Below are 24,667 nucleotides of genomic sequence, written 5' to 3'. Positions count from 1 at the left end.
TGGCTGGGGAATTCTGGGAGTTGAAGTCCACCCATCTTAAAGTTGCGGAGCTTGAGAAACACTGGGCTACAGTAATCTTGTGTGCTTCAGTTTGCTAATTTATCCTGCTTATGTTTAAAAATGTTTATTGCGTGCAAGTTCAGCCCATGCCATTCTATCACATCTCACTGAATTCAGTGGGCAGATTTTCCCTGAATATTTTAGAGCATCTGAGAATCTCCTAGTCAAAGTTGGTTTCCCCCAGGACAGCAGTCACGTTAAGCACTTCACTTTCTTTTGCCTTTTTTCTAAACCAACCAAATACTGTACAACAGAACTGAAATACTGTGTTTAAAACGAGCCTAACTTCCCTCCGCCCCCCCCCCATCCCCCAAGTGAATGAAAAAATAAAATAAAAGAGATTTTGGGGGAGTTTCTATGAATCCATACATGATGTTCAGGAAATTGGAAACCTCAGTATTCTAGGATGAAAATCGAGGCTGCCATATTACTTTGACACCCCCCCCCCCCCCCATGATGACACTCATCTGTTTGCAGGATTTTTCAGATCTGTTTCTTGTTATGTTAATTTTTCAGGCAGAGAGATCTTTAAATACCAAAGAGCTAATGAACATGGCATTTTGCTCTTCCAGTGCTTTCTAATCACGAATCTAATCTCTTTCTTGTGCAACATCATTTTATAAGCCTTAGAAGATATGGACAATAAACCAATTGAAGGATTCATTATGAAAGATTGTTGACTCTTTTTAACAAATCGAATGATTAATTGGGCATTTCCAGGAAAGATGGTAATATGTATCAATTTGCTTATAATACTGACAAACCCAACTAGAAATGTGGTAATTTATGTAGTATAATTTTAGCCGAGCGTAGTGCCAGAAATAGAATATTTTCATGGCTAGTTCTCGAAGAATCGCTGAACTAAATTTAAAAGAAATTCCGTGCCAAAAGGAATTCCAGCGTGATATAGTCAGTTCATATCTTAAATCATCTTCCCAGTTTTTATTTTTAAAAAAATTCAAAACAACCTTCTGGGCTTAATATACATGTCTTATCATACTGAGGAGTTTGTATTGCATGAAGAAATTACTGAATTTATTTGAAGCCAAGCTGAATTTGTGACTGATCCTTTTGCAAAACACATTAAGCAGGAACAGATTTCCATTAATAATCACATCCTTCATTCTATAAAATCCTCTCTCTTCCCACTCCTGGTATTAAACAAATTTATTATCACGTGTGAAAGGAGGAAGGCCAAGGAATGGGGAAACTTTTAAAATTAGTTGCAAGTATGGATTTGAGGCACAGTAGCCAATATATATATTTAATGTCAGAGAAGAATGGCATTGCCCACCCCAATAGGGAGTCCGAGGTTAAATTGAATTTGTACCTATTGATCATGACTTGAATTCTAATTGATACGAAGCAATTGTCTTAAGAGAAAGGGATCAAACTAATATTTCAAATGTGGTACACTTTAAACTCCAACTTGCTGTTGCTTATATTGTATGTTTTGGGGGTTTTTTCTAATCCAAGGTGGGTTCTTTCTTAATTTTGTAATTATGTACACACACATAGGCAAGGGGCGGGTTGAACAGTCAAGACGGTGGCCAAACCCATGCGGCTGAAGCTCTGCCCCGTGCACATTGCAAAGCACGTAAAAAGAGCTGGACTTCAGCCACCTGGTCGTGGCTGCCATTTTGACTTTTTTGACCCCCGACACTCCTGCAGATAGGAAATTCATGCCATATACAAGATCAAGAAGTAGACAATGGAACTGGAGGTTGTGAATTAAGAATAGAATTTTCAAAGCATAATCTTTTGAGCTGAAGGTATTCTACTAAGTGGAGATGGTGGGAAAATGTTGTCTTACTGAAAGGCGGTTATAGTTATGTTCAGCGTCAGTTTCCTATTGTTTTTACAGTTCTCTTTTTTAAACAGCCACTGCTGCTAATTAATACAATGTTTTGTTAAGGGTGGTGTGGAAGGTCCATTGTAATTCCGCTTCCACGTATTTGCAGAAAATCAAGCGCAGGGAAAGGCTCTTTGTGGGGGTATTAGAAGCTGACAATTTAATTAAGTTCATGGATGAAGGGAAAAAAGCGATTGTGCAAAGGACTGTTGTTCCTGGGAAAGGGACAGCCCACCAGGCAGAAGAGGAGGGCCGGCTGTGGGATCCGCTGCCCGCCTTGGGGAAGGGGGCAGCTGTTCTCAAGGCATCCTAGAATTGCAGAGTTCGAAGGGAAGGATCAAAGACCGTCCAGCCAGCCCTCCACGGGGTGGTGCCCGCAGGCCTGCCAGGAACACCGGCCGCCGCTCTTGAGGGAGAAGGATGTTCATCAGAGGGGCGGGGAGGTGGCTGCAGTTGGGAGTCTGCGACAAAGGGGGTCGCAACCGCTTGCCTGTTGTGTGCCCGCTGGGCATCTTTGCCAGGAGAACTAGTTTGGCACCCCTCCCTCACCTACGCTCGAGAAATGTTTTTCCCAGAGGGGGACTTGGGGTCAAAGCTGGTTTGCCCTCATTCTAGGGCGCAGGGCATGGCATGGAGGATTTAGGTTGCAGGAAGGGAGATTCTGACCCAGTGCCAGGAAAAACTTCCTGGCAGTAAGAGCAGCTTGGCGGAGGGGCCGAGGGACCAGCGAGGCGGGAGCATCTCCCTTCACCGGAGCTTCGGAGCCCCATCTGGCTGGGCTGCTTTCACTGGGATCCCTGCCCGAGCAGGGGTTGGACTAGGTGGCCTCAGGGGTCCCTTCTGGGAAACGCTGCTGTGAGGAGGGGAGGGAAGGTCCCCCTCCCCAGCCTTCTTCTTGAGAGATTATGTCCCTGTTACTCTCTGGCTGGGTTCCCACGTTGTCCTCGGAGGGAAGACACGGCTTAGAGGCCACAAAGGTGGGATTCTCACCCGATGCCCAACCCAACCCCGCCAGCCACAGGACAGGGGGGCGGGGGGGACCCTCGCAGCACCACGTCTCAGGGTAGCAGAAGGATGGTCCTGGGAGGGGAGATGAAATGGCAGGAAGGGGAGAAGTTGCTCCAGATGGATAGACCAAGACCTTCCTCTGGCTGGGGGCCATTTCCTGACCCAGTGCGGGGGGGGGGTGTCTCCTCACCTGGATCTCTCCCACCACCCCCTTGGCTTTTCTCAAGGTTTCCCCAAATTCTGGGCTCTCTCCTCCCTCTCTGATTAGACAGGTGGGGAAGGTCTCTTGTGGTGGGGGGGCTGTCCTGGGGAACTGGGTTTACACCCACCCACGAGGAGGAGTGGTGCAGTCTGGGCCAAAGGGCACTTCAGGAAGAGCAGAGAGCCTTTTCTTCTGCAAAACGGCCCCGGCTTTGCTCCTCTTCTCATTCAGAACAGGAGTCATTTTCCAAAACTCCTCGGGGGACTCTAGCGCAAGACGGAATCAAATTTAATATTCAGAATTTTATGGCTGCGCTACACTTGGACAGAAATCCAAGCCCAGCCCTTCTGGAACGAGGCTGACTCCCTCCTCTTCTACCAAAGGGGGGGGGGGTTGATGGCTGTCTGGAAAAGGCGAGGTGTACCTGGATTGCCTGGGTGCCCTGCTGGCCATTCCTGATGGGTGGCATGTACATATAATAAATAAATAAACAAACCAGACAAGGGGCAAGGGCGAAAGGCGGAGAGCCTCAGAGCTTCTCAAGGGCTGACAGACCCTTGGCCCAACCCAGGCAGGGCGGTGGCTGAGAGCTGCTTCTTAGTGGCATCTTTACCATTATCTGCCACTTGCGGGCCGTGCCTGGCTGGGTCACCTGAAAGGACCGGCCCCTCCCGTGCCACTTGGAGCTATTCCTTGGGCCGTTGGCAGAAGACTCTTCCCAGCAGGGCACAGGCAGCTCCAGGCCCCACGGCCAAGGCCTCCTCTGCTGCACTCATCCCTTTCAGGCTGGGGAGGGGGGCAGGCAGAGACCTCACCAGATGGGGCTCCCGTTTCTCATCCTGACCTGTTTGTCAGGCCACTGAGCGTTCAGAGTAATGGAGACTTTTCCTTTTCATCAGGAAAATATTAAGTTCTAAAAAAGTGGGGAAGGGAACGAAACGGCCCGTGTATTGCGGGCGGGCCACGCAGACGCGCGATTCGCTTCTCATCCGGCTCCCTGCGGGGCTGCTCTTTTCTGCCGGTGGGGGGACGGGGCTTGGCTGCTCTTGCGCCCCTTCCCCGGTTTCAAGCCCACCCGCGCTGCGAGGGGGAGACGTTGGGCGGCCTGGGGGGGCGCTGTCTTCTTACCAGCCCCCGCCCCTTGAAACTGCATGAGTCTCCGAAAGTCTTCCTCCCCCTGCCCTGAGGAAGACGCCTCCCCCGACCACGCGCTGGGTCCTTCCCCTCGGAGGGCGGGGAAGGGCCGCTCCGGGGCCGCCGCTTAGCGACCGCCGAGCGTGCGAAGTGGCCTGTTGCGTCGGAAGGAATGAATCCGGCCCCGCGGGCTGAAAGCTGGCAGCCGGAACCGAGGGGCATCTCCTGGGCGCCGCTCTTAGGGCAGGTTAATTGGGGGCAGGGGCCTCCCCCAGCGGTCTCCTCCGGGGGGACGGACCGGCGCTGCTCCCCGCCCGGCCGCCGCGGGAACGGGCTCCTCCGCGGGGCTCCAGGGCCACCCCCGCGGCGGGCCCAGTCTCGCTTCGAGAAGCGGGTCTGAGGCGCCCGTGGCCCCGCGGCGGGCCCCGAAGCAGCGTGGCCGCGTCTGCCTTCCTGGCTCCTCCTCGCCCGCCTCGGCTGCTGCGCGTTCGGCCGTGCCCGGCTGATCTGGGCCGCTGTGGCGAGCAGATGCCCCGGTACGAGGAGGGCGGGCCGGGCGGAGAAAGGCTATTGGCCACCACAGCCCTTCACTCACTCACTCACTCACTCACTCACGCGCGCGCACACACACACACACACACACACATGCGGGGGACACGCGCGCCCCTCTCCCTCCCCTGTGTTCAAGCTTTTCCGGCTAGTGTTTCCAAGGCAGTTATGAAAACCTCTCCGCGCTCTCACCATTTTCTCGGGGGGGGGGGCGGCACCCTTGCTGTGGCCCAATTTCCTGCCACCCATGGGCTTTGGGTTTTTTCTTTGAAACAGAGCTTGGGGGTGTGCGGGGGGGGGGAGCCTGTGGCTGAGGGGCCAGAGAGATCTGTCCTCCCCACCTGTGGGGGGGTCAAGCATGGCCCCAAACCCGAGCATGGCGCCAAACGCATCCTAGCCCACCCCCACCAGCCTCGCCATCCAGATGCCTTCCCCAGGCCCTTCACTCTTTGCAGGAGAAAGTGCTTCCCCAACACCCCCCTCGCCCCACCTGCCCCACACACCTAGGGGGGCGTCTGAGTTCAGCCGCGTTGGGTCTCCCCAGAGCCGCCCTTTGCAAGGCCGACCTCGGAGGTTAATTAATACGGTGGCTTCCCGATTAAACCTGCCCGGAGGAAGATGTTCGATTCCAGCCTTGCTCCTCGTCCTCGGGGCGGGTCTTAATCATCTTCCGAGCCATTTAGACCCGGGCTCCAGACCTGGGGCGGGGGCTTCTGAAGTGAGCTCCTTCAGCTCGGTAATTAAAGCAGCCTCCCCAGAGGGAGCTTCGCGTGAGGAATCGAGGGGTACGTGGCAGAGGGAGGGGTGGGCGACTGGAAGGAGACCCCCCAACGCAGACACACGGGCTGATGACCCAGGCTTTCTGCTGGAGACGGAGCTCTTGAAAATAGTGCCTCTGAGCACGTGCGGATGGGGTTCAGATCCATTCCCCGGCAAGCAGGAAGGACGATAAGGAGCCAGGCAGCTTTCCCTAAGCTGTGCCTCCGGCTGTGTTGGGACTACTCTACCCAGAACTCCCAGCCAGCAGGGCTATCAGCCAATGACCGCTCTGCCCGGGCTGGGAACTCGGGTTCTTGCCCTGCTTGCATCCATCTTGGGGCCAGGCCTGTGGCTGAGGGGAGGTGGGGGTCCCTCCAGTTTAAATTGCCTTAGAAAGTCCAGGCACACTTCGCCCGGTTATGGCGGGGGGGCCTCATCCCAGCCCTGTAGGCTGGCTGTAGTCTGTTCAGGGGTGTCCACGGAGAGGGGGGCAAAGAAGGCAAGATGGCGGGCCCAGCCATACGATCAAAGCGCTGCCCTGCGGTGTGTGTCATGTATGCAAGACACAACCCATGGCATCTGCAATGCTCATAAAAAAGGGCAGGCTTTGATCGCATGGTTGTGCCCGCCATCTTGCCTTCTTTGACACCCCCCCGGCACTCCTGAAGCCACTGAAGGCTTAACCCCAATGTGGGGGGTAGTAGTTGGGACCCTGGTGCTTTGCCCCACGCCCAGCTGCTGGAAGGAGGAACGTTTCCCCTTTGGGACAAAACTGCCCAAGGGAGGAGGGTCAAGGAGGAGTAATGGTCCGTGGGGATGGCCTTGGGAGACAGGAGGAAGAGTCACTGACTAGACACCGGTCAGATAAGTGGCAGCTGAGCCACCCCGCAAAAGGAATGGGGGCCTGGCAAGCGTCTCAGAAGGGACCCTCCCTAGTTTCTCTGGCTGTAAAGGAGACAGGTGTGGGGGAGAGATGCGCCTTCAGACTTGCAAGGTCCCCTTAATGTAACCTTACGGTAAAGCAGAATTATCCGTCTGCCCATGCTTCCTGTCTGGACTACCTCGCAAGGCTAACAGGAGGGGGTGTGGCTCCCCCAGGGGTGCGGGATGGGCTGCGTGAAAGCTTTCCCAGGTCTGGGTGACTGGAGAAGTCCAAGCCTTGCGAATCCCCCCCTCGTCCCCTCTTTGCAGCGATTACAGGGAGCCCCTCGGCCCTTGGGACCTTGACTTACGTGCCAGAGTCCTGCTCGAGGGCACCTCTGCTCCCACGGCCCCAGACCCCCAGGAGAGCAGCCTGCCCGCCCCTCTCCATTGGCAAGCAGGCTGGGTGGCTTCCCGGCGGCGCAAGAGAAAATAACTTGTAAAACCAGCCGGGGGACAGGGAGGCCCTCGTTAAGCCCTCACACTGTATTTTCCTCTGCTCCCTGTTAAGACGGATTAAAGGGAAGCGATAAGTGTCTGAGATTCCTCAGGCTCCAGGGGACAAAGACATATTAAGGGTATTAGCTTTTCTGTCTAGCTTGATGTTAATTCGCTGCTTGGACCAGCTCAAAACTCAGGGGAGGCTGCAGCTCCATCGCCCAGGCAGCGGGACCCCCACCTTCCTCCCAGAATGACAGATGTGGGTCACCAGGGGGGACGGGAGGCTCCAATGAAGCTGGTATCACTTGCCCTTGCTGTGCCAGCGCTCTCCCCGGCTTTGCCGCGGCTCTCAATTCTGAGCCTCCAAACGTCTCATGGAAAAACGCCACCCCCCAGGGCCCGAGAGGCTTGGCGCCATGGGGATGTGGGGAAGCCGTTATGCTTGGGACGGCTGTGTGCGGTGAGCGGGTTTGTGGATGCCCAAGCACACTGTCGACTACCTAGACTGCAGGCAAATGCAAGGAAGAACCTGCTGGCATGAGATCTGTTCCAGGGTGGGAGAGTCTACCCGTCGAGATGGTGGTTCTCCATCCCTGGTGATTTTTCAGAGGAGGCTGAACAGCCACCTTCGACAGACGCGTTCATTCGTTGTCCTGCACGTTGTGGAGGGTTGGATTAGAACCCCCAGGATTCTCATCCGTGGTCACGCTGGCTGTGGAATCCTGGAATTCGAAGTCTGCGCCCCTGGAAATGGCCAGGCACGGGACTGGGTGGCCCCTGAGGGTTCTTTCCAGCTCCACAAGTCCGTGGCTCCGTGGCTCGCTTCCTCCTGGACCAGCAGGAGTTGAAGCAGGAGCAGGGCCGCATACGTGCAGCAAGGGTGGCCGGTGGACAGGTCTGATGGTCATGAAGGAAGTTGGTTCCTTCACCAAAATGGACACCCCCCCCCCCCCCACAACAGATTCAGGTGCCAGCCTGAGCGCACAGTCACTTGTAGCTTTGCTCCACGGTCAGCACAACCAGAAGACGGATGGAGTTGAAGGATGCCATGGAAGTAGCAGGCAGGAGATGAGGAGCAGGGGCCGAGGTTTGCACCCTTCGCCAGAGCAGCATCTTCCTGCTGCTTGGGGAGAGGGAGAGAGCTGAGTTCCTCCTGGCAGCAGGAGGCGGAGGGGCCCTGCAGGCCTCCCGAACTACCCCTCCGTCTCCCCCACATACTTACCCATTTCTGCATGTGTTGGGGGGTGATGAGGCATTTCTGGCCAGGGGCTCATGTGACTAATCTCAGTTAAGTGTTCCTTGCCCAAAACAGCAAGGGCCGCACGGCTTCAGGAGCAGAGATGGCAGATTATTTATGCTTTATCCAGAACCCGTTTTCCTGGTGGTTGTTTTATTTCTTGGATGCTCCAGCTGGATGAGCTGGTGAATACCAGCGGTTGCTTTGTAAGCTGTGCGTGTGTGTGTGTTGTGTGAACTGCTTGGTCAGTGACCCTCAGGCCAGGGGCTATGACCCAGCTGAGTAGACCATTCCCCCAAGAGTGGCTGTGATTCTTCCTTGACCTCCTGGAGAAAAGGTGGACTAAGCATTTAACAATACTGTAAAGAAAGGGGGGGAAAGGCCAACAAATAAAGAAATAAATACAACGAAGTCGCACTTCAAAACCAAGCTAAGGAATGATTGCATTTCCCAGCAATGCTGCGCTGAGGACAGGTGGGAGTCAGACCAAATTTTGAGGTGGGCCAGAACAAGGGAAGCTGGAAGCCCAGGCGGTTCTGCTCCCCACAAGGGACCCCCGAGATGCCCAGAAGGGCCGATCAGGTTGAGAGCGGCAGGAAGAATGAAGGGGCCGACGGGCGGCTGGGGCACGAGCAGCTGCTCCCCACCTCCAAGGGGGCACTGGCAGCAGCAGCAGACCATGAATCCCTCCTAGAGGTGGAGTCATGGACTCAGAATACCCTCCCTGGATATTCAGCTCCTGAACAGGGCAGGGGGTTGGCTGATGGCTGTATCGGGGCATCCACTGGGAAGGTGGGATTGACAAAAGGTCAAGATGGTGACCCCAACTGTGCAGTCAGAACCCTGCCCTGTTTCCACACAAATAGCCTCTAAATGGCCCCTTCCAGTTATGTGGCTGCATTCAGACAACACACTGAACCTGTGTCGGTCAGTTGCACCATTTCCTGGAGCCAGGCAAATGACCAACTCAAAAACTAACCAAACGGGCTGAGTTTGCACCTCTCCTGAGTCACGAAAAAAGTAACCCAGTGAGCATTAACCAAGCCGAGCCTGCTGTGAGAACTCATCACGCGAACACCGCTTCTCTTTACCAGCTGCCCATCCTTTTGCAGTTGGGTGGGGCAGCAAAGCCATTTTTGTTCCATTCCTTCCTAGTCTATTATTCCTGAACCCGTCTGGGCCAGAACAGCGGCCATTTGCTGGCCGGCACAGCCAGGCACACCGAGGGGATCACGGGACCAATTTCTGACAATCTCTCTGAGGCCACGTGTTGGAAATGATTTCCCCAACAATGCATGGCTTGTCCGTGTTATTTAGTCAAGAGCAATTGCCATCTTAATTGCATAGTCTCAAGATAACACCTGCATTGAGTTACTGTAGTATTTATTTTAATTGGCGAATTGATTAATCATTTGAAAGAAGATGGCTAATTAGCTGAAGGACTTTTAATAGATTGCCAGCTCTGATTTTTTTATTGTTTGAGAAATGGGGAAAGAGGCAGGGGAAGCACCCCAAAGGTAATCCCCAGGCCTTGCTTCCAGCTTATGGTGCGAGAGAGAGCAAGGAGCTGGGGCCCGCCACCCCGCCCCACCCCACAGCCCTGGCTGCTTGGGTGCTCCAAGGCCACCGAGAGCCCCCCGGGCATCGCAGCTCCAAGCACCCCCTGATGCATCTTGGTTTTCCCTGCAGCCTTTTTCACCGAGACTCCTCACGACATGACCGCCCGGGCCGGCGAGGATGTGGAGATGGCCTGCTCCTTCCGCGGCAGCAGTTCCCCTTCCTACTCGCTGGAGATCCAGTGGTGGTACGTGCGCGCCCATAAGGACTGGACGGAGAAGGAGAACTGGGACGCCAACCAGGTACCGCTGCCCACTGCTGCCCGTGGCTGCCTCCCCCTCCATCCCAGCCGGACCCTCCTCTGCTTCCAGGCAGACCCCTCTGGCCGGGAGGTCTGGCTAGCCCCATGCCCTGCTGGCTCCTCGGGCTGGCTGGGGAGAGCAAGGGGCTGGCCATGCATCCTCAGGAGTGGGGCCTCCCTCCCCGCCTCACTGGGGACCAAAATGCCCCCACTTTCCATTTCTCATGGCTTTCCCTTCCCTTCAATGCCCCCCACCTCTTCTCCTTTGGCCGCTGCCTCTGTGCAAAGCACATTTCTCTTAGTGCTCCCCAAATCCCCCGCCCAAGGCTGGCTGGGGAATTCTGGGAGTTGAAGTCCACTCATCTTCAAGTTGCCAAGGTTGAAAAACCCTAAGAAGAACCTTCTTGACATTTCCCTCTGGAAATTTTGAGAACGGGTCATTTCTGGCTTTGCCCTGCAAAGATGAGATAGAACTGGATAGCTGTACTTGCTGATTTTGGGAGCTTGGCTTATTCCTGACTCCAACATTTAGCCAGGCCTTGATCTCTCCTCTCCTTTTTCTGTGGGTTTCAACCATTTTGTCTGCTGAAGAATTCTGGCCTGGGTGCCCACCTCGATGCCTGTTGCTCCTCTGGGGGGGCCAACCGCCAGCAGAACTGGGCTGACCTTCCTTGCCCTCTAACCAGGCTCTAAATTCAGGAGTCCTGGAGCCCCTTTACTCCCCTGCACTCCCAAAAGCTTCTGCCTTTTCGTAAAATTGGTGAGTCAGAAAAGGGGCTCTGATCTTTGGACCCCACAGACTAACCCGGCTCTCCTCTCACGAGGTCTAATCAGGGCCTGTCGTCCCCATCCGGTGAAGAACCTTTTCTGGCTGAGCACCGGGAGAGCTGGGTGAAGCTGGGGAGTCCTGAGAAATGGACGCGCAGGTTCTCGGTCCGGCCTGAGCGTGGGTCGCCAAGCCGGTCTGGCTCCATGAGGACCAAAGATCTGTCACTTTGACACTTCTCCCCTGAGCGGGGGGATCTCAGCCACCTCCTTTTTCTCAGAGCCAAGAAGCAGCGCTCAAAGTTCACGGCCCCGGGACTGATGGCTTCTGGCGCTGAAGGCAGTCGGCCTTCCACGCGTCCCCAGGAATACATTTTAGTTAGTCCCATGCTGAAGCATCCTTTCCTTAACCTTTCCCTTGCCACGCAACTCTGTTTCGGCTCCACTGCTTTAGACCAGTGCTTCTCAGCCTTGGCCGCTTGAAGGCGGGTGGACCTCAACTCCCAGAATTCCCCAGCCAGCACGGAGTTGGAGCCCACCCATCTTCAAGCGGCCCAGGCGGAGCAGCACTGCTTTAGCCAGTAACTGAAGTACAGCCGGGTCTGGAGCGACCCAGCACCGCTCAAGGGCTGGATGCAGCCGGGGTCGTTTTTCTTCCTTGCTCCCCGAGGGCCCCCACACCTCTTTTTGCTGGAGTCAGCAACCATCCTGCTGCCTTGATGGATGCCTCCCTTCCCTCCTCCAAGACCGTGGCATTTTCCAGCCTCCTTTGCTCTGCCCTCCATCACCCCCATCTCTGCTGAGCATTCCTGCCCTGCTCCTCCCAGGCGCTCCAGACATTTCTCTCGCTATCCCGTCATCTGATGCTCAGCGGCCAGTGACCCCACTGAGAGAGGAAAGCGGGACACGCCAGCCATCACAAAACCTGAATCTGTCGGAGGAGCCAAGTTTGTTTTGCTCCCCCTTTTGCTGTCGCAGCCGCACCCCCAAGTTGGTGAGGGCGTGAGAATGGCTGGCCCCAGACTCCCAGCCCCCCTTTGCAGAATGGTAGCTCCCTGGGAAGGGCGGATCAATGATTTCCTGGTCATTACTTACGAAGAGCGGAATCCAGTTCTGCCGAAAGATTTATGACTGGCAGACAGAGAAAGCAACCTTCAAGGAATGCTTGTATTTGCTGAGTTTCTGATATTCCTGAAAAGGAGAGTCCCTGTGGAATGCACCGCGCACACAGACACACACCCACACAAACATTCACACTGCAGGCGGCAGATGTAACTTGGCCAACAATTTGAAAGTGTTTTCTGGTGGTCCCCGTTGAAAGCATGTTTAGGATTGTAAAACCCAGTCCTCAGACATACTTATAGGAGCGCTCCTCCTGTCCTCCCTCCCTCCCTTTGTTTTTGAATGGAGGAATGGGAGGAAGGAACCGTGGGAATGGCCAGTCCAGCCTGGGCATTGCCAGGCTTGGCAAAGAGGGGAAGAGGGGCGCTTTTCTTGAGCTCTGAGAGGAGGCTGCACCTGTGCAGGAAACAGGAACCATGTGCTCATGCGGTGACACCAGATCTGTCCATAGGCGCGTTTGCAGCGGCCAAAGACAGGCGCTGGGTGTGTTGCTGGGTGTGTTTCGTGGCTCACAGAAGTAGAGCGGCTTTCTGCAAGTGGAGTTATCCCCCCCCCCTTCAGCATTTCTTAACCCTGTACCTTAATTCTACAGGGGGTTGGTTGTTGGTATGTAGTGGTCTTGCTAAGAAAGCAGATGGATTGCTCCATGAAACACAGCCACCCCCCACCCCCCACCCCCTTTCCCTGCCAGAGCTGCTGCCTTCTGGGCCTGGGGAGGCTTCAAAGCACTTGGCTTGCACCTCCCTGCCTTCCTCAGAAAGCCTCTGCTTCCAAACCCAGGGTTCGCTTTTGTTTTATTGACAGTCTCTGACCGCTGAGTTTGAAAGCAAATGTTAAGCCTCTCTTAGGAATCGGGGGAGGGAACACGAAAGGTCGCCCGTTATCTTAGGGCTGTCTTTCCCAGCCTGGTGGGTTCGCACAGTCAGCTGGGGGGGGGGTAGGAATTTCAGCGGGAGGGATGAAGCCGCCACTGATATCTGAGCACTGGCTTCACGAGCTGAGCACAGACCACAGAGAGCAGCCAGAGAGGCGTCTTCCTAAGCGCCACGGTCCCCCGGGGCGGCCTCATGCACAGATCCCATGGGGATGAATGGGGCTGAGGACAGCCTGGGGGTGCGGGAGGAGCTGCCCCTCTTTGCCTCCCCGCCCGGAAGAGGGAAGCCGGGCCAAAGCACGCTTCCCAAGGCACCAAGCCAGCTTTCACCCCAGCCTCCCTTCCTGGACCGCGATGCAGACGAAAGATCCTGGCGCGCCTGTGGAAGTGCTCGGCGACGCATCCTCGAGAGCGCGTCGAGCCCTGGAAACGCTGCAAAAATGGCCGGACCCGCCCTGAAGGCCTGCACGGGTTCACCGCCCCCCCCCCGCCCAGCCTCTACTTCCAGCCCCTCTCAGCTCTCCCCCCGCATCCCCTCCCCAGTGCCTGCCTTTGAAGCCCGCATTAAAGGCCAAGAAGTGAACGGGCTGGGGGGCTTCTCCCCCCCGCCTCCGGAGCCGAACTAATGGCTTCTCTCTCCTCTCCCCCCCCTCCCCCCGCTCTTCTTCCCGCAGCTGAAACCATCTCCGCAGGAAGAAGCCGGGAAGGACGCGACGAAAATAAGCGTGAGTCTCTCGATCGCGACTTCCCGGGAAGGCTCTCAGGCCGGGCGCGGCAGCCGCTCGCCTCTCTCGCAGAGTCGGGCGCCGGACTGCGGCCGGGGGGGGGGGGGGAGCCGGGCCGGGGGCGGTCTGCAGCTTCTGCGCCCCACATCCCAGCCGCTGCCCCCCAGCGGGCGGAGAGAAGAGGGCGCCTGGGCTTTTCAGGAGAGACCTGCCCGTCCGTCCGTGCGTCCGTCCGGGAAGCGGCTGCCCCTCGGACCGCCCTCCCGCCTTCCCCCCCCCGGGGGCGGCACCAAGGAGGGCCCCCGCTTCTGCTCCTGCTCGTCGGAGCCTCCCCCCAGGAGCCGCCCCCCCGCCCCCTGCGCCACCGGGATGGGTCCCCCTCTGAGTCCGCCTCGCAGCCGAGCGGGACCCATCCGCGGGGCGTCTCTGCCTGCTCCTCGGCAGCCTCTCGCCGGAGAGAGGCCCCCCCGCCGCCCCTCCCCATGAGGGATGGCTCGCTCAAGCCAGAATGACAGCGCCGCCGTTAATCCGCCTCGTTGCTTCTGCCGGGGAAGATTTACGCACTCCGGCACATGGCCCTTCTCCCGCCGCGTCCAGGGGCGGGTGGGGCCCGGAGGGCCCGGACTCCTCCCCCTGCTCAGCGCAGGAATCACACGAAGCCGCCCTGGGCGGGGCCTTCGACCCGCGCCTTGATTGAAGGGCTTGGAAGGGCACCCATTTCTTAGCATCCCTGGACTCGAAGGACAGGAAGGCGGCAACGAATTGGGGCGGGGGGGGGGGGACAACCCTCCAACGATATATTTTGGATTGGGGCTGGGGGGAAAAAACCCTATTTCATCCCCCCCGCCCAAATTGGAAAAAAAACACTCCCTCGTCTCCAAGCCCCGTTCAGACCCTGCCCTGCCTCTGATCCCGCGGCGGCCTTTGATGAAGGGCGCCAATCCTCCTCCTCCTCTTCTGTGGCTTGAAAGAGCCATTTCAGAGACAGCCCAGCGGGAAAAGACGCCGGAGGCAGAAGGCCGCTGAGCGCCCCTTGAAGTTGCTCTGCGCGGGATAATCCTAATAACTCGGGAGTCTCTCCTGCTGCTGCTGCTGTTGCTGCGGTGGGCAGCTGCAATGCATGCAGTCTGAGGAGCAGCTCCCCGGCCCCCTAAAGCCTGCCCCCCTTCTTTCCCCAAGATGCCTTCACGGGACGGCGGAAGCCTCTGAGATAGGCGGCCTTCCTGCCAGACCACAACCCAGGAGTTGGGGAGCCTGGAGGTCGGCCTCTCCCATCCCCCACCCCCATCTGCTAGAGACAGCTCCCACCACTGCTTTTGTCTCCCCAGAGCCAGCAGTTAAGTTGGGACAAAAGGGGGGGGGGCGACTGGCAGCCGGAAGGGAAGGGTCTGCCTGGCCACTGGAAACAGCAGGAACCCGCCCCACTGGCATTGAGGAAAGGCCGCTGAAGGGTCCCAACTGGTGCCCTCTGGTCCTGCCAGAAGCCCCCCTCAACTCGGGGGAGTAGCCATCCCCTTCGAGCCACCCTTTTTACTTCCACTCAGACCATGCCTGGACCACGCCGATTTCTCCAGCAGCCAGGCCCCCTTCCGAGGTTGCTTCCTGCCGGAGGTGTCCCCATTTGTCACAGCAGGGCTGATGTGACCGAGTAAACTGGGTTGGGCATTTCACGTTTTCTGGAGAGTTGGCTCCAGGGCCCAGCTGGATCCACAGCTGCTCCTGCTCCTGCTCCCCCCACTGATAAATCACAGCCCACGTCCGTTGTCAGAGCAAGGGCGGCACGAGAAGTAAATTGCACGCGCCAAGGACTCCTGCTTCTCTCCTGCCTTCTCTTTGTGCTGCTGAGCCAGAAAGCCTGCAGAAGCCCCCTCAGGGCACAGTATCGGTGCGGGAGCCCTCCCTGTCCTGCCTGGGTTTGGCCTCTGGCGTAGAACCCCATTTGTCCAAGCACAAGTGATGAATTCATGACTGAGGCAAATTACGCAGTTTGCAAAGCACGTGCTATGAGATCCGTTGTCCCCCAGAAATTCAGGGACCTGCACCTCGTTTCTGACCAACTGAGCAACTTAAGCTCAGGGCTTTGCATCTTTCAGATTGCCCGGGGTGGGAGAACCCTCTGTGCTGCGGGCACGGTTTGCCCAGCTTCTTTGGCACTGATTTATTTATTTAATACACTGGGGTAGCGTTTCTCACCTATACGGAGTTAGAGAAGTCAAGTATTCCATTGCAGTCCTCCCCAACCTGGGACCCTCCAAAGGGCTTGGACTACAGATCCCAGAATTCCCTGCCAGCATGGCCATGGGCACCACAGGGAGTTTCTACAGAGAAAGAAGCTAAAGCAGTGTTTCTCAGCCTTGGCAACCTGAAGATGGGTGGACTTCATGGCCGGGTGTCTGAAAATGCCACGGTCTTGGAGGAGGGAAGGGAGGCATCCATCAAGGCAGCAGGATGGTTGCCGACTCCAGCAAAAAGAGGTGTGGGGGCCCTCGGGGAGCAAGGAAGAAAAACGACCCCGGCTGCATCCAGCCCTTGAGCGGTGCTGGGTCGCTCCAGACCCGGCTGTACTTCAGTTACTGGCTAAAGCAGTGCTGCTCCGCCTGGGCCGCTTGAAGATGGGTGGGCTCCAACTCCGTGCTGGCTGGGGAATTCTGGGAGTTGAGGTCCACCCGCCTTCAAGCGGCCAAGGCTGAGAAGCACTGGTCTAAAGCAGTGGAGCCGAAACAGAGTTGCGTGGCAAGGGAAAGGTTAAGGAAAGGATGCTTCAGCATGGGACTAACTAAAATGTATTCCTGGGGACGCGTGGAAGGCCGACTGCCTTCAGCGCCAGAAGCCATCAGTCCCGGGGCCGTGAACTTTGAGCGCTGCTTCTTGGCTCTGAGAAAAAGGAGGTGGCTGAGATCCCCCCGCTCAGGGGAGAAGCGTCAAAGTGACAGATCTTTGGTCCTCATGGAGCCAGACCGGCTTGGCGACCCACGCTCAGGCCGGACCGAGAACCTGCGCGTCCATTTCTCAGGACTCCCCAGCTTCACCCAGCTCTCCCGGTGCTCAGCCAGAAAAGGTTCTTCACCGGATGGGGACGACAGGCCCTGATTAGACCTCGTGAGAGGAGAGCCGGGTTAGTCTGTGGGGTCCAAAGATCAGAGCCCCTTTTCTGACTCACCAATTTTACGAAAAGGCAGAAGCTTTTGGGAGTGCAGGGGAGTAAAGGGGCTCCAGGACTCCTGAATTTAGAGCCTGGTTAGAGGGCAAGGAAGGTCAGCCCAGTTCTGCTGGCGGTTGGCCCCCCCAGAGGAGCAACAGGCATCGAGGTGGGCACCCAGCCTTAACAATGAGACTCATGCTCAGCCTCTGCTGAGCGAGACTTTATAACCGCGATCCCGGATTTGACTTCTCGCTTCCCCGTAAGGTCTGAGGGCGGCTTGTCCATCAGTGAGAGCTAACGCAACATCTAGGCCAGACTCTGCTGCTGGCTCACGGCTCTTCTGCAGGCACCATTTTTTCCATCCCCTGTTCCCTTCTCCTCCCCTTTACCTTAGCAGGTTTTAAGCCAGAGAAGCTCTTGGGAACGGAGTGAGGCCGTTGGCTAATTAGTTAAGAAAATACATGTTCTCCTGGCCTCTCAAGGCTCCCGCCGTGCTTGGCTCTGACGGGGAGGGACATTTATCGCTTTTGCAATTATCTCTCAGCTCATTTCAGCAGAGGGCTTTGCTTGAGATAAATATAGAATAATATTTTAAAAGCGCTTGCTTCTGACACTGTGTAATTTTAATACGGGCTTATCAGGCCCAGATTCCTATAATGTAGTCTATCTCATCCTCAGCAACACTAAGGTGTGTGGACTTCAACTCCCAGAATTCCCCAGCCAGGGCGCTTCTGACCTAAGCAAGGCACCCAACTAAACTGAGTGAAAGCCAAACTGGTGCAGCTTGAAAACCTCGCTCTTTTTTCCCGATCTGGCGTGAGGCGTGTTTCCTCCAGCAGCGGCCTCCCCCGCTAGCCCCCTCTCTGACGGCACTCTTACAACAACCCTAAACCGATCACAACGTCCACCCACTTTCTGACTGTGCGGCCTGAGCCGAGTGCTGACCCGACCCAAGGAGCTGGCCTGGGCGGTATTTTCAAGCCACCCGGAAACCTGACCAGATTAAAGCTGTCCAAGCCAGATGTGCTGATGCAGCTGCTCACATCTGACCTGACCCAGCAAAGCACGTTTGTTCTGTGAACCCGCCGAGGGGAGGACTGCTGAAGGAGTCCCTTGGAGAGGGTTCAGAAGCAATCGTTTTCTGACCGTTTGCGCTGCTTTTGAAGCCCGAACCAATGCAGAGGAGAGCGTGGATCTCCTTGCTGGGGAAGGAGCCACGCGCGCTGAACGGCGTGCATCCGTGCATGGGAAAGCCATCTGTAGAGTCAGCCGTTCTCCTCTTGCAGGAGGCCCACGCGCCAATTCGGGAACGCCGGCTGCTGCACCCAAGAGAGCCGGCTCCAGGATCTTCTTGGGGATAAGCAGCCTGTAAATCCTTGCCAAGGGTGAAATTAACTTTTGTGCCAATTGCACTGGAAAAGGCTCCAGGGTCCCCTAAAATACATTTCTGGGCCTGAAATGACTGAAATGGGGCTCTGGAATGCAGATGGTTGCGGTCTGCAGAGGGCGGGAGGCCGTAAAAAGAGCGGGAGATCGCGCTTTCTGCCCAGGGCCAGCCAGTGGGCAGGCCGGGCAACTTTACGCAGAGCAGCTGGCTAATAGTGCCCCCTTGCAGAGAGGCTCCCTCTGAGAAATCCAGCTGCCCTTTGAAGGGCTCAGCAGCCATTCAAGCAATTTGGGCAAATGGCAGTTGGGGGAGGGCGAAGGGGGCAAGTCGGCTAAAAGCCTCTGCCAGACCTCTGAGCCGGAGGAGGAGCTGGCCAACTGTTTTTGTGTGTGTGTGTGTGTGTGTGTGTGTGTGTGCATGCACGCCCTGGAAGGCAGTGGCCCTCCCTGGGTGTTTAAATGGGAGGGGGCTGGTTTCCCACCAGCACTGAAGCCCTTCTGGGAAGGCCACCGAGGTTTGGGAAAGGGCCTTTGCTGTGCCCTGGCCTGCGGGACACTGAAAGGGGTACATTTAGGGCAACACTCTGAAGAGATGCCAGGGCGAGCGCTATAGGCACATGAGCCACTGAAGCCATCACGGTTTGGGTTTAGTGGGTCATGTGAACACTGCCGGACCACGTTCACTCAGTAAACATGGCCAGCCTGTGCCTCAGCAGGCAGCCAAGGCCACCGCAGGAGTCTCCTGGCTGGGCAGGATTCGAACCAGGTTCTCCCTTCCCTTCCCTTCCCTTCCCTTCCCTTCCCTTCCCTTCCCTTCCCTTCCCTTCCCTTCCCTTCCCTTGCCATTGCCCACCTTTCCAGCAGCGGAGGCCTAATAGCTGCCCATTTTCTTCACGCACCCTAGGAAAGCCTGTGGGGCTCTAACCACAGCTTAGAAAGGGGGAGAAAAGCTTTAAGGTAAAAGTAAGAGCAGATCTTTTGGGACTGAGAAATTTAAAACCGTGGAGGAGGAGCCTCCTTATCAGTGGCCAGACAGGATGAGCGAAGTCTGGGCAGAGGTGTGGGTTTACCTGTGGGATGGCACCGTGTATGTCAATACGGCCCAGATGCCACCACAGCTGTGCAACCCAAGCCTCAACACACATGCGCAGGAACACGTCACCCTCCTCACCAGGACACAGCTCCTCTGGGCGGGCCAGGAATCTGGCTGGGCTGGGGCCAAATGAAGCGTGTTGGTCGGAAACCCAGTCCTAAAACTGGGGCTGGTCCCTCACCCAGCAAGGCGGCCAGTCAGCTCCTACAGCGCCAGCTCCTTAGGCCTTCTTCCCGGGCACCTGATGAAAGCAAGCCACCCTGCAGCTATGAGCATCTTGGCTGGCTTTCCAGAGTCTCCGTGCTAAATTTATGCCAACTTGCTTTGAGTTACAGCACAACAAAATATTTATTTCTAAAAGGTAACTGTGGTTTAACTCAAATTTTACTGCCCTTTTCTAATCTAAAGCCTTGGGGCACGCAAATGCTTTCAGGCTGAGTTCACCCAACACGTTCCCAGAGGTCAGCTCTACGTGCCTGCAGAGCAGGTTGATGGGTTATGCCAGGGTTTCTCCACCTCAGCAACTCTGAGATGTGTGGCTGGGGAACTCTGGGAGCTGGAGTCCACACATCTTAAACCATGCTGGCAGGGGAATCCTGGGTTACCCAACCACAGTCCTTTGGTGGTCCTGATGGACATATGGAAAAAGATGCAGCCATTCCATTGCCAACCAAGTGGAGCGGCTGTCTTGGTCTTGCCCCCAGGCAGGCACTGCCACTCGCCACCCCCCCCGTCCCCTCTCCTGTCCTCCTCTCCTTGGCCAAAGGGGAAGGCCTGCACTGCCTTCCCCACCTGGGAGCCCCCCAGGCCGGGCAGCTGCAGCCACCCCCTGCCTCCTGGGGCAGCCCTTTCTAGAGGGTGCCAGCTTGGGCACTGCAGAAGTCCAGGACTTCACCGGGGGCTGCTGGTGATGGACAGCAGATCAGGGGCCCCGTAGCCCTTGAGAGTGGCCTGGCCATTTGCAAAGGTGTGGGCGACCTTCTCGCTCCCTAGGGCTTCTCCAGAACCTGTTTCCCAAGTTCCTTCCTTCCTTCTCCTTCCTGCTTGGCGTTTGCAGAAGCGGGCGGTATTGCCCGTGGCCTTGGCCTACTCTTTAAACGGGTGACTGTCTCAGCCGGCCGAGCCGGTGGAGGCCTTTCCCACCCGCTGTGATTCCGGGAACAGAGGCAGTGGCCTCAGGGTGGGTCATCAACCTGATTTATTGACCCGGCCCCATAACAGCATCTGCAGCTAGTGAGCCAGTCTTAAATTTCATTAGGTGATAAATTCCAACAGCAAAACCACTTGGTAGGAAAGCTAATTAGCTCGCGTGAGCCGCATCGAGGCCCGGGAGAGTGCCCCAGGGCCTCCTTGATGGATAGGGACTGGCGGGGTGAAGGTGGGGGCCAGGGAAAGGGGCAAGGACTGGGGGGGCAGCGGGGGGGGCTGGCTCAGTCTGGGTGGGGCCGTGCTCTGGCCCTCCCGGCAACTAACTCACAACGGACAGAGGTGGTCTTGAGAGAGCCACCTGAGCTACGTCAGGTGCCGTTGGGCCAGCGTGGGAAGATGTTGCAGGGAAAATTCCACAGTGTCACATAATGGGAGCTGGCCTGGTAGTTCATGGCAGCCAGGGGTGTCCCCAGAGTGTGGTCAGAAAAGTCAAGATGGCGCCACCTTGATTTTTCTGGCCATATCTTGCACACACCCCTGAATTGGCAGCTAAAGGAAATGAGCACCCCCCCCATGCTGCATCGCTGCTGCGAAGCTGTCAGCTGTAGACAAAAGATGCACATCTGGGCCTTCTCTCTGCTCTGGCCCTCCCTTGCACGTTCCTGTTCCTGGAACGTCCCGAGCTGGTGAGGTTTGCGAGGTTGTCTTTTCCCTGATGATGCTGGTTCTGTGCATGTTGGCAGCAATTCTGTAGGTGAGGGTACATGGCAAGCAAGGCCCGGGGGTCAGGCAACACGCCGCTTGGTTTACTGGACACTTTTATGATGCATCCCCCACCTAGGAATGCTGAAGGTGGCTTAAAACCAGCCCTGCTCAGTCCTGGGCGAATCCCCTGGTTTGCACCAGGGTTTCTTCCGAGGGTGTTTGTGTGTGTGTGTGTGTGTGTGTGTGTGTGTGTGTGTGTGTAGGGGCCTCCTGCCTCAGTCACCGGGATCCATAAATATCATTTTGCAGAAGAGAGAAGAAAAAAGCAACACAATTAGCTGCAAAGTCACAAATCCACCAAGTGAGAACTGGGTTTCCCTTCGGATTGCCTTAGAAGCTGAATGCACAAATGCAGGACATTTGGGGGGGGGGGGGTTAGCAGGTGCCAAGCCCCGGGGTGTGCCTGCAGCCCCCCTGGGTTGCTGAGCCGCAGAAACGGGGCAGCTCTGAAGGTAGGCGTCTCCACCCCCCACTGGGCTCCCCCCCAGAGGAGGAGGCTGTGTGTGTGTGTGTGTGTGTGTGTGTGTGTGTCCGGGCGGCCAAGCGCGGCGCGCCGGAGGGCGGGGAGCCTTCCTCCGGACCACAGGATGGGGATGGAAGGGAGCCTGGAGGTCATCCAGCCCAACCCCTCCCCTCCCCTCCCGCTCCCCCGACCATCCCGCTCTGCTCTGCTCTGCCCGCAGGTGGTGAAGGTGGCGGGCAGCAACATCTCGCACAAGCTGCGCCTCTCGCGGGTCAAGCCGGCCGACGAAGGGACCTACGAGTGCCGCGTGATCGACTTCAGCGACCGCCAGGCGCGGCACCACAAGGCGAAGGCTTACCTGCGGGTGGAGGCGGCGGCGGGGGCGGAGGACAGCGCCGCGCCGGCCGGCGGCCGCCCCCTGCAAGAGACGCAGCTGCTGCTGCTGGCCGGGCAGCTCCCCGAGCGCGGCCGGCCGGGCGCCGCCCGCGCGCCCCACCCGCCCCGCCTGGCCAAGGAGCTGAAGAAGCGCTCGCTGGACGAGGCCGCCTGCGCCCGCTAGAGCCCGCGCCCGCCCGCCCGGGCCGGACCGCCGCGGCCGCGCGGAGGGGCCCTCGGGCTGGCTGCGCCCCGCAGGGGGTCTCCCGCGCAGCGGCCCCGCCCGGCTTCTCTGGGCCGGGGCGCCCTCGGGCATGGCCCCCTCCTGGGCCGGCCTCAGCCCGGCCTCGGCCACCCGGAGCGGCAGCGACGAAGCCGCGCGGACGATCGCTTGGACCGGCGGGGCTCTCGCCTGTAAATAGCCCCGAGGCTCCCGCCGCCCACCCGGAGCTTGGCCCGCGGGCCCGCCGAGGGGCCCAGCCCCGCTTCGCACCTTCCTCCGGCGGCGGCGGCGGCGGGCGCCGGGGCTTCGCGTGAGGTCGGGGACCCAGCAGGACCCCGGGGGTGGCGGGGGGGAGCGGGGGGGGGGTCGGTGGGCTGGGAACGCCTCCAACCATTGGGAGCGCCCTCTTCGGCGGGGTGCCCAGCAGGTCCGCGGCAGAGCGCCCGGCTGCCTTCACACAACATGCTGGTGCTCGGCTTCCTTAGTTTTCGTCGCTCCGTGTGTTGTGTGCGCCCCCCCGTGGGGTTCGTGGATGGTTCAGTATCTTTTGTCCCGACGCAGGAGGGGTAGCATGTTGTGCGAGCAAAGCCATTAAGCCTGCATTGGAGTTTCATACTTGCCTGTGCTTTTTTAAAGGAATATTTATGCTCCCGATATTATTATACACGTGGCGTGTTTCTGTTACCCTCTCGGACCTGAGGGCAAGACGAGCCGCGGGCGCACCCAACCCGCTGGAGGAGGGATGTTCCGGAGGAGGGCAAACGGGGGGGGGGGGTCGTCTGTTCAGGGCTGCTTTGTATGATTAGGGTTTATTTATTCATTTTTACAAAAAGGAGCCTGCGGTTTGGGAATCTGCTTCCGTGCATTCTGCCCAGAGACTCGGCGTTCACACAGCGACTGTGTCCCATCTGCATTTTTTGCTGGGTTTTGGAGGGCCCCCGGCATGGCTGCAAGGAGCGAGGCCTTTGGAGAGCACCGCCCCCCCCCCCCGCCATCTATGGAAAGGGCGCTCTCTGATGACCCGCCCTTCCCTTCCCATGCACATTTCCTGGGGGTGGAAAAGGTGATTGAGGGGTGCAGATGATTCCCCCCACAGCTGTCCTTTAAGGAAGTCCTTGTTTTCGCTGGGGCCGTTTTGCTGGCTTCGCAGGGGCTCCTGACCACTGGCCGGCAGAGGAGGGAGAGCTGACCCCAAAGCAGACAATCTGATTGATTCTACAAGCCCCCTCTTGGCCTTCCTTCCTCCTGCACCCCTTGTACATATTTCTATTGGGGTAACGTCTAAATCAGCATTTCCCAACCCCAGCAACTTTAAGATGGGTGATGGACTTCCACTCCTAGAATTCCTAGCTTTGCTGGCTGGGGAATTCTGGGAGTGGAAGTCCACCCATCTTAAAGTTGCTGAGGTTGGGAAACGGGTCTAGATGGTGGCTGTTTCCACAAGCAGGTACGATTGGTGCAGGAATGGCTCAGTAGTCCCTTTTCTTGAACTTTTTACGAGGCAGATAGACAAGCACCCCACAGGGCAGGATGTCTGCCTCAGGGATCAAGAGAGACCCTGTCCAGCTCTGCGGCAGCAGTCCCACAAGAGCCCCAAATGCTGCACTGGCGGTTAAGCATGGAAGCTGGCAGGGGTGGGGTGGGGGTCGGGGAGGCTGCGAAACACCCTGGCACCATGTGAACTAGTTTGTGACCAGCTGAACATGAATAAAGATCTTTAAGTGGAGATTGCCTTTTGGTCTCCTTTCTCATCCATCTCAAAGCTGTCCCTTCAGGAGCCCTGCAAATCAATGTCCCACTTGCAGAGTCAGGGCAGTGAACTGGAGTCTGGAAGCCCTCTGGACATGGCCAGGAACCACTGCTCATTTGGAGAAGGAGCCGGTAACTCACACACCGATTAGGGGAGGCGCAAGACGAGACAGCAGCGTGTTTCCATGCATTGAAATCAGTTGCTGGGGGCAAATCTCCTTTCTTTCTTCAACAGCCTAACGGGAGACGCCTGGCGGAGGGGAAGCATTTCCCGCACTCAGGTTGTGGCTCCCGTCGTCCCGCCCAGGCCAGGTGGGGTTGGCAGGAGTTGGGCTCAAGGGCATCCCCGTTTAAGAGGGTCCTTCGGCCTCCAAAGAGTGCACGTGTGCTTAAAGGCCAGAGAGGCATCCTGCTGTCATGACATTGCACAAACGACCCACATTCGGTAATCTGCATCAGTTGCATCAAATGACATCCGTTCTGTGCAACAGGGCAGGACAGCAGAGGGGACTACTGGGGAAGGGGCACATGATGTCACGTGTGTCATAATGGCATCACACAGGTATTGGTGTGGAAATAGCAATGGTGCAAATGATGTCCGTTTCATCTCCCTCCCTCCGACCCCCTTGGGCCCAAATCTGACAGCTCTTTTCTGATGCCTCGGTTCATGAAGGAACCGCCAAGACACCCTTGAGTCCAGCTCCTCCCCCAGGGCTTCATTTATTTACTTATATCCCCCCTTATTTCTCGCCCCCTTCCAGGCAGTTTACAAAGATAAGCACCATAAAATAAAAATCAATGAAACCAGAAAAACT

At 57.2% G+C, this 24,667-nt stretch overlaps 1 protein-coding gene across 1 annotated transcript in view; it reads left to right on the top strand.

Moving 5' to 3' along the window:
• VSTM2L (V-set and transmembrane domain containing 2 like) overlaps nt 1-22,441 on the top strand; it is a 50,381-nt gene extending 27,940 nt beyond the window's left edge. Inside the window, exons 2-4 of the mRNA XM_088153903.1 lie at nt 9,853-10,022; nt 13,457-13,507; nt 21,726-22,441. Coding sequence (XP_088010029.1) covers nt 9,853-10,022; nt 13,457-13,507; nt 21,726-22,064 — 560 coding nt within the window. The 3' untranslated portion in view covers nt 22,065-22,441. The remainder of the gene's footprint in view (nt 1-9,852; nt 10,023-13,456; nt 13,508-21,725) is intronic.
• Nucleotides 22,442-24,667: the final 2,226 nt, after the last annotated feature.

Source organism: Python bivittatus, unplaced genomic scaffold, assembly GCF_059951505.1.
Source record: "Python bivittatus isolate LINGU-HERP-01145 unplaced genomic scaffold, Pbiv_v1 ctg000700_np1212, whole genome shotgun sequence".
Lineage (NCBI taxonomy): Eukaryota > Metazoa > Chordata > Lepidosauria > Squamata > Pythonidae > Python > Python bivittatus.
This window is presented reverse-complemented; position numbering and strand designations above follow the sequence as displayed.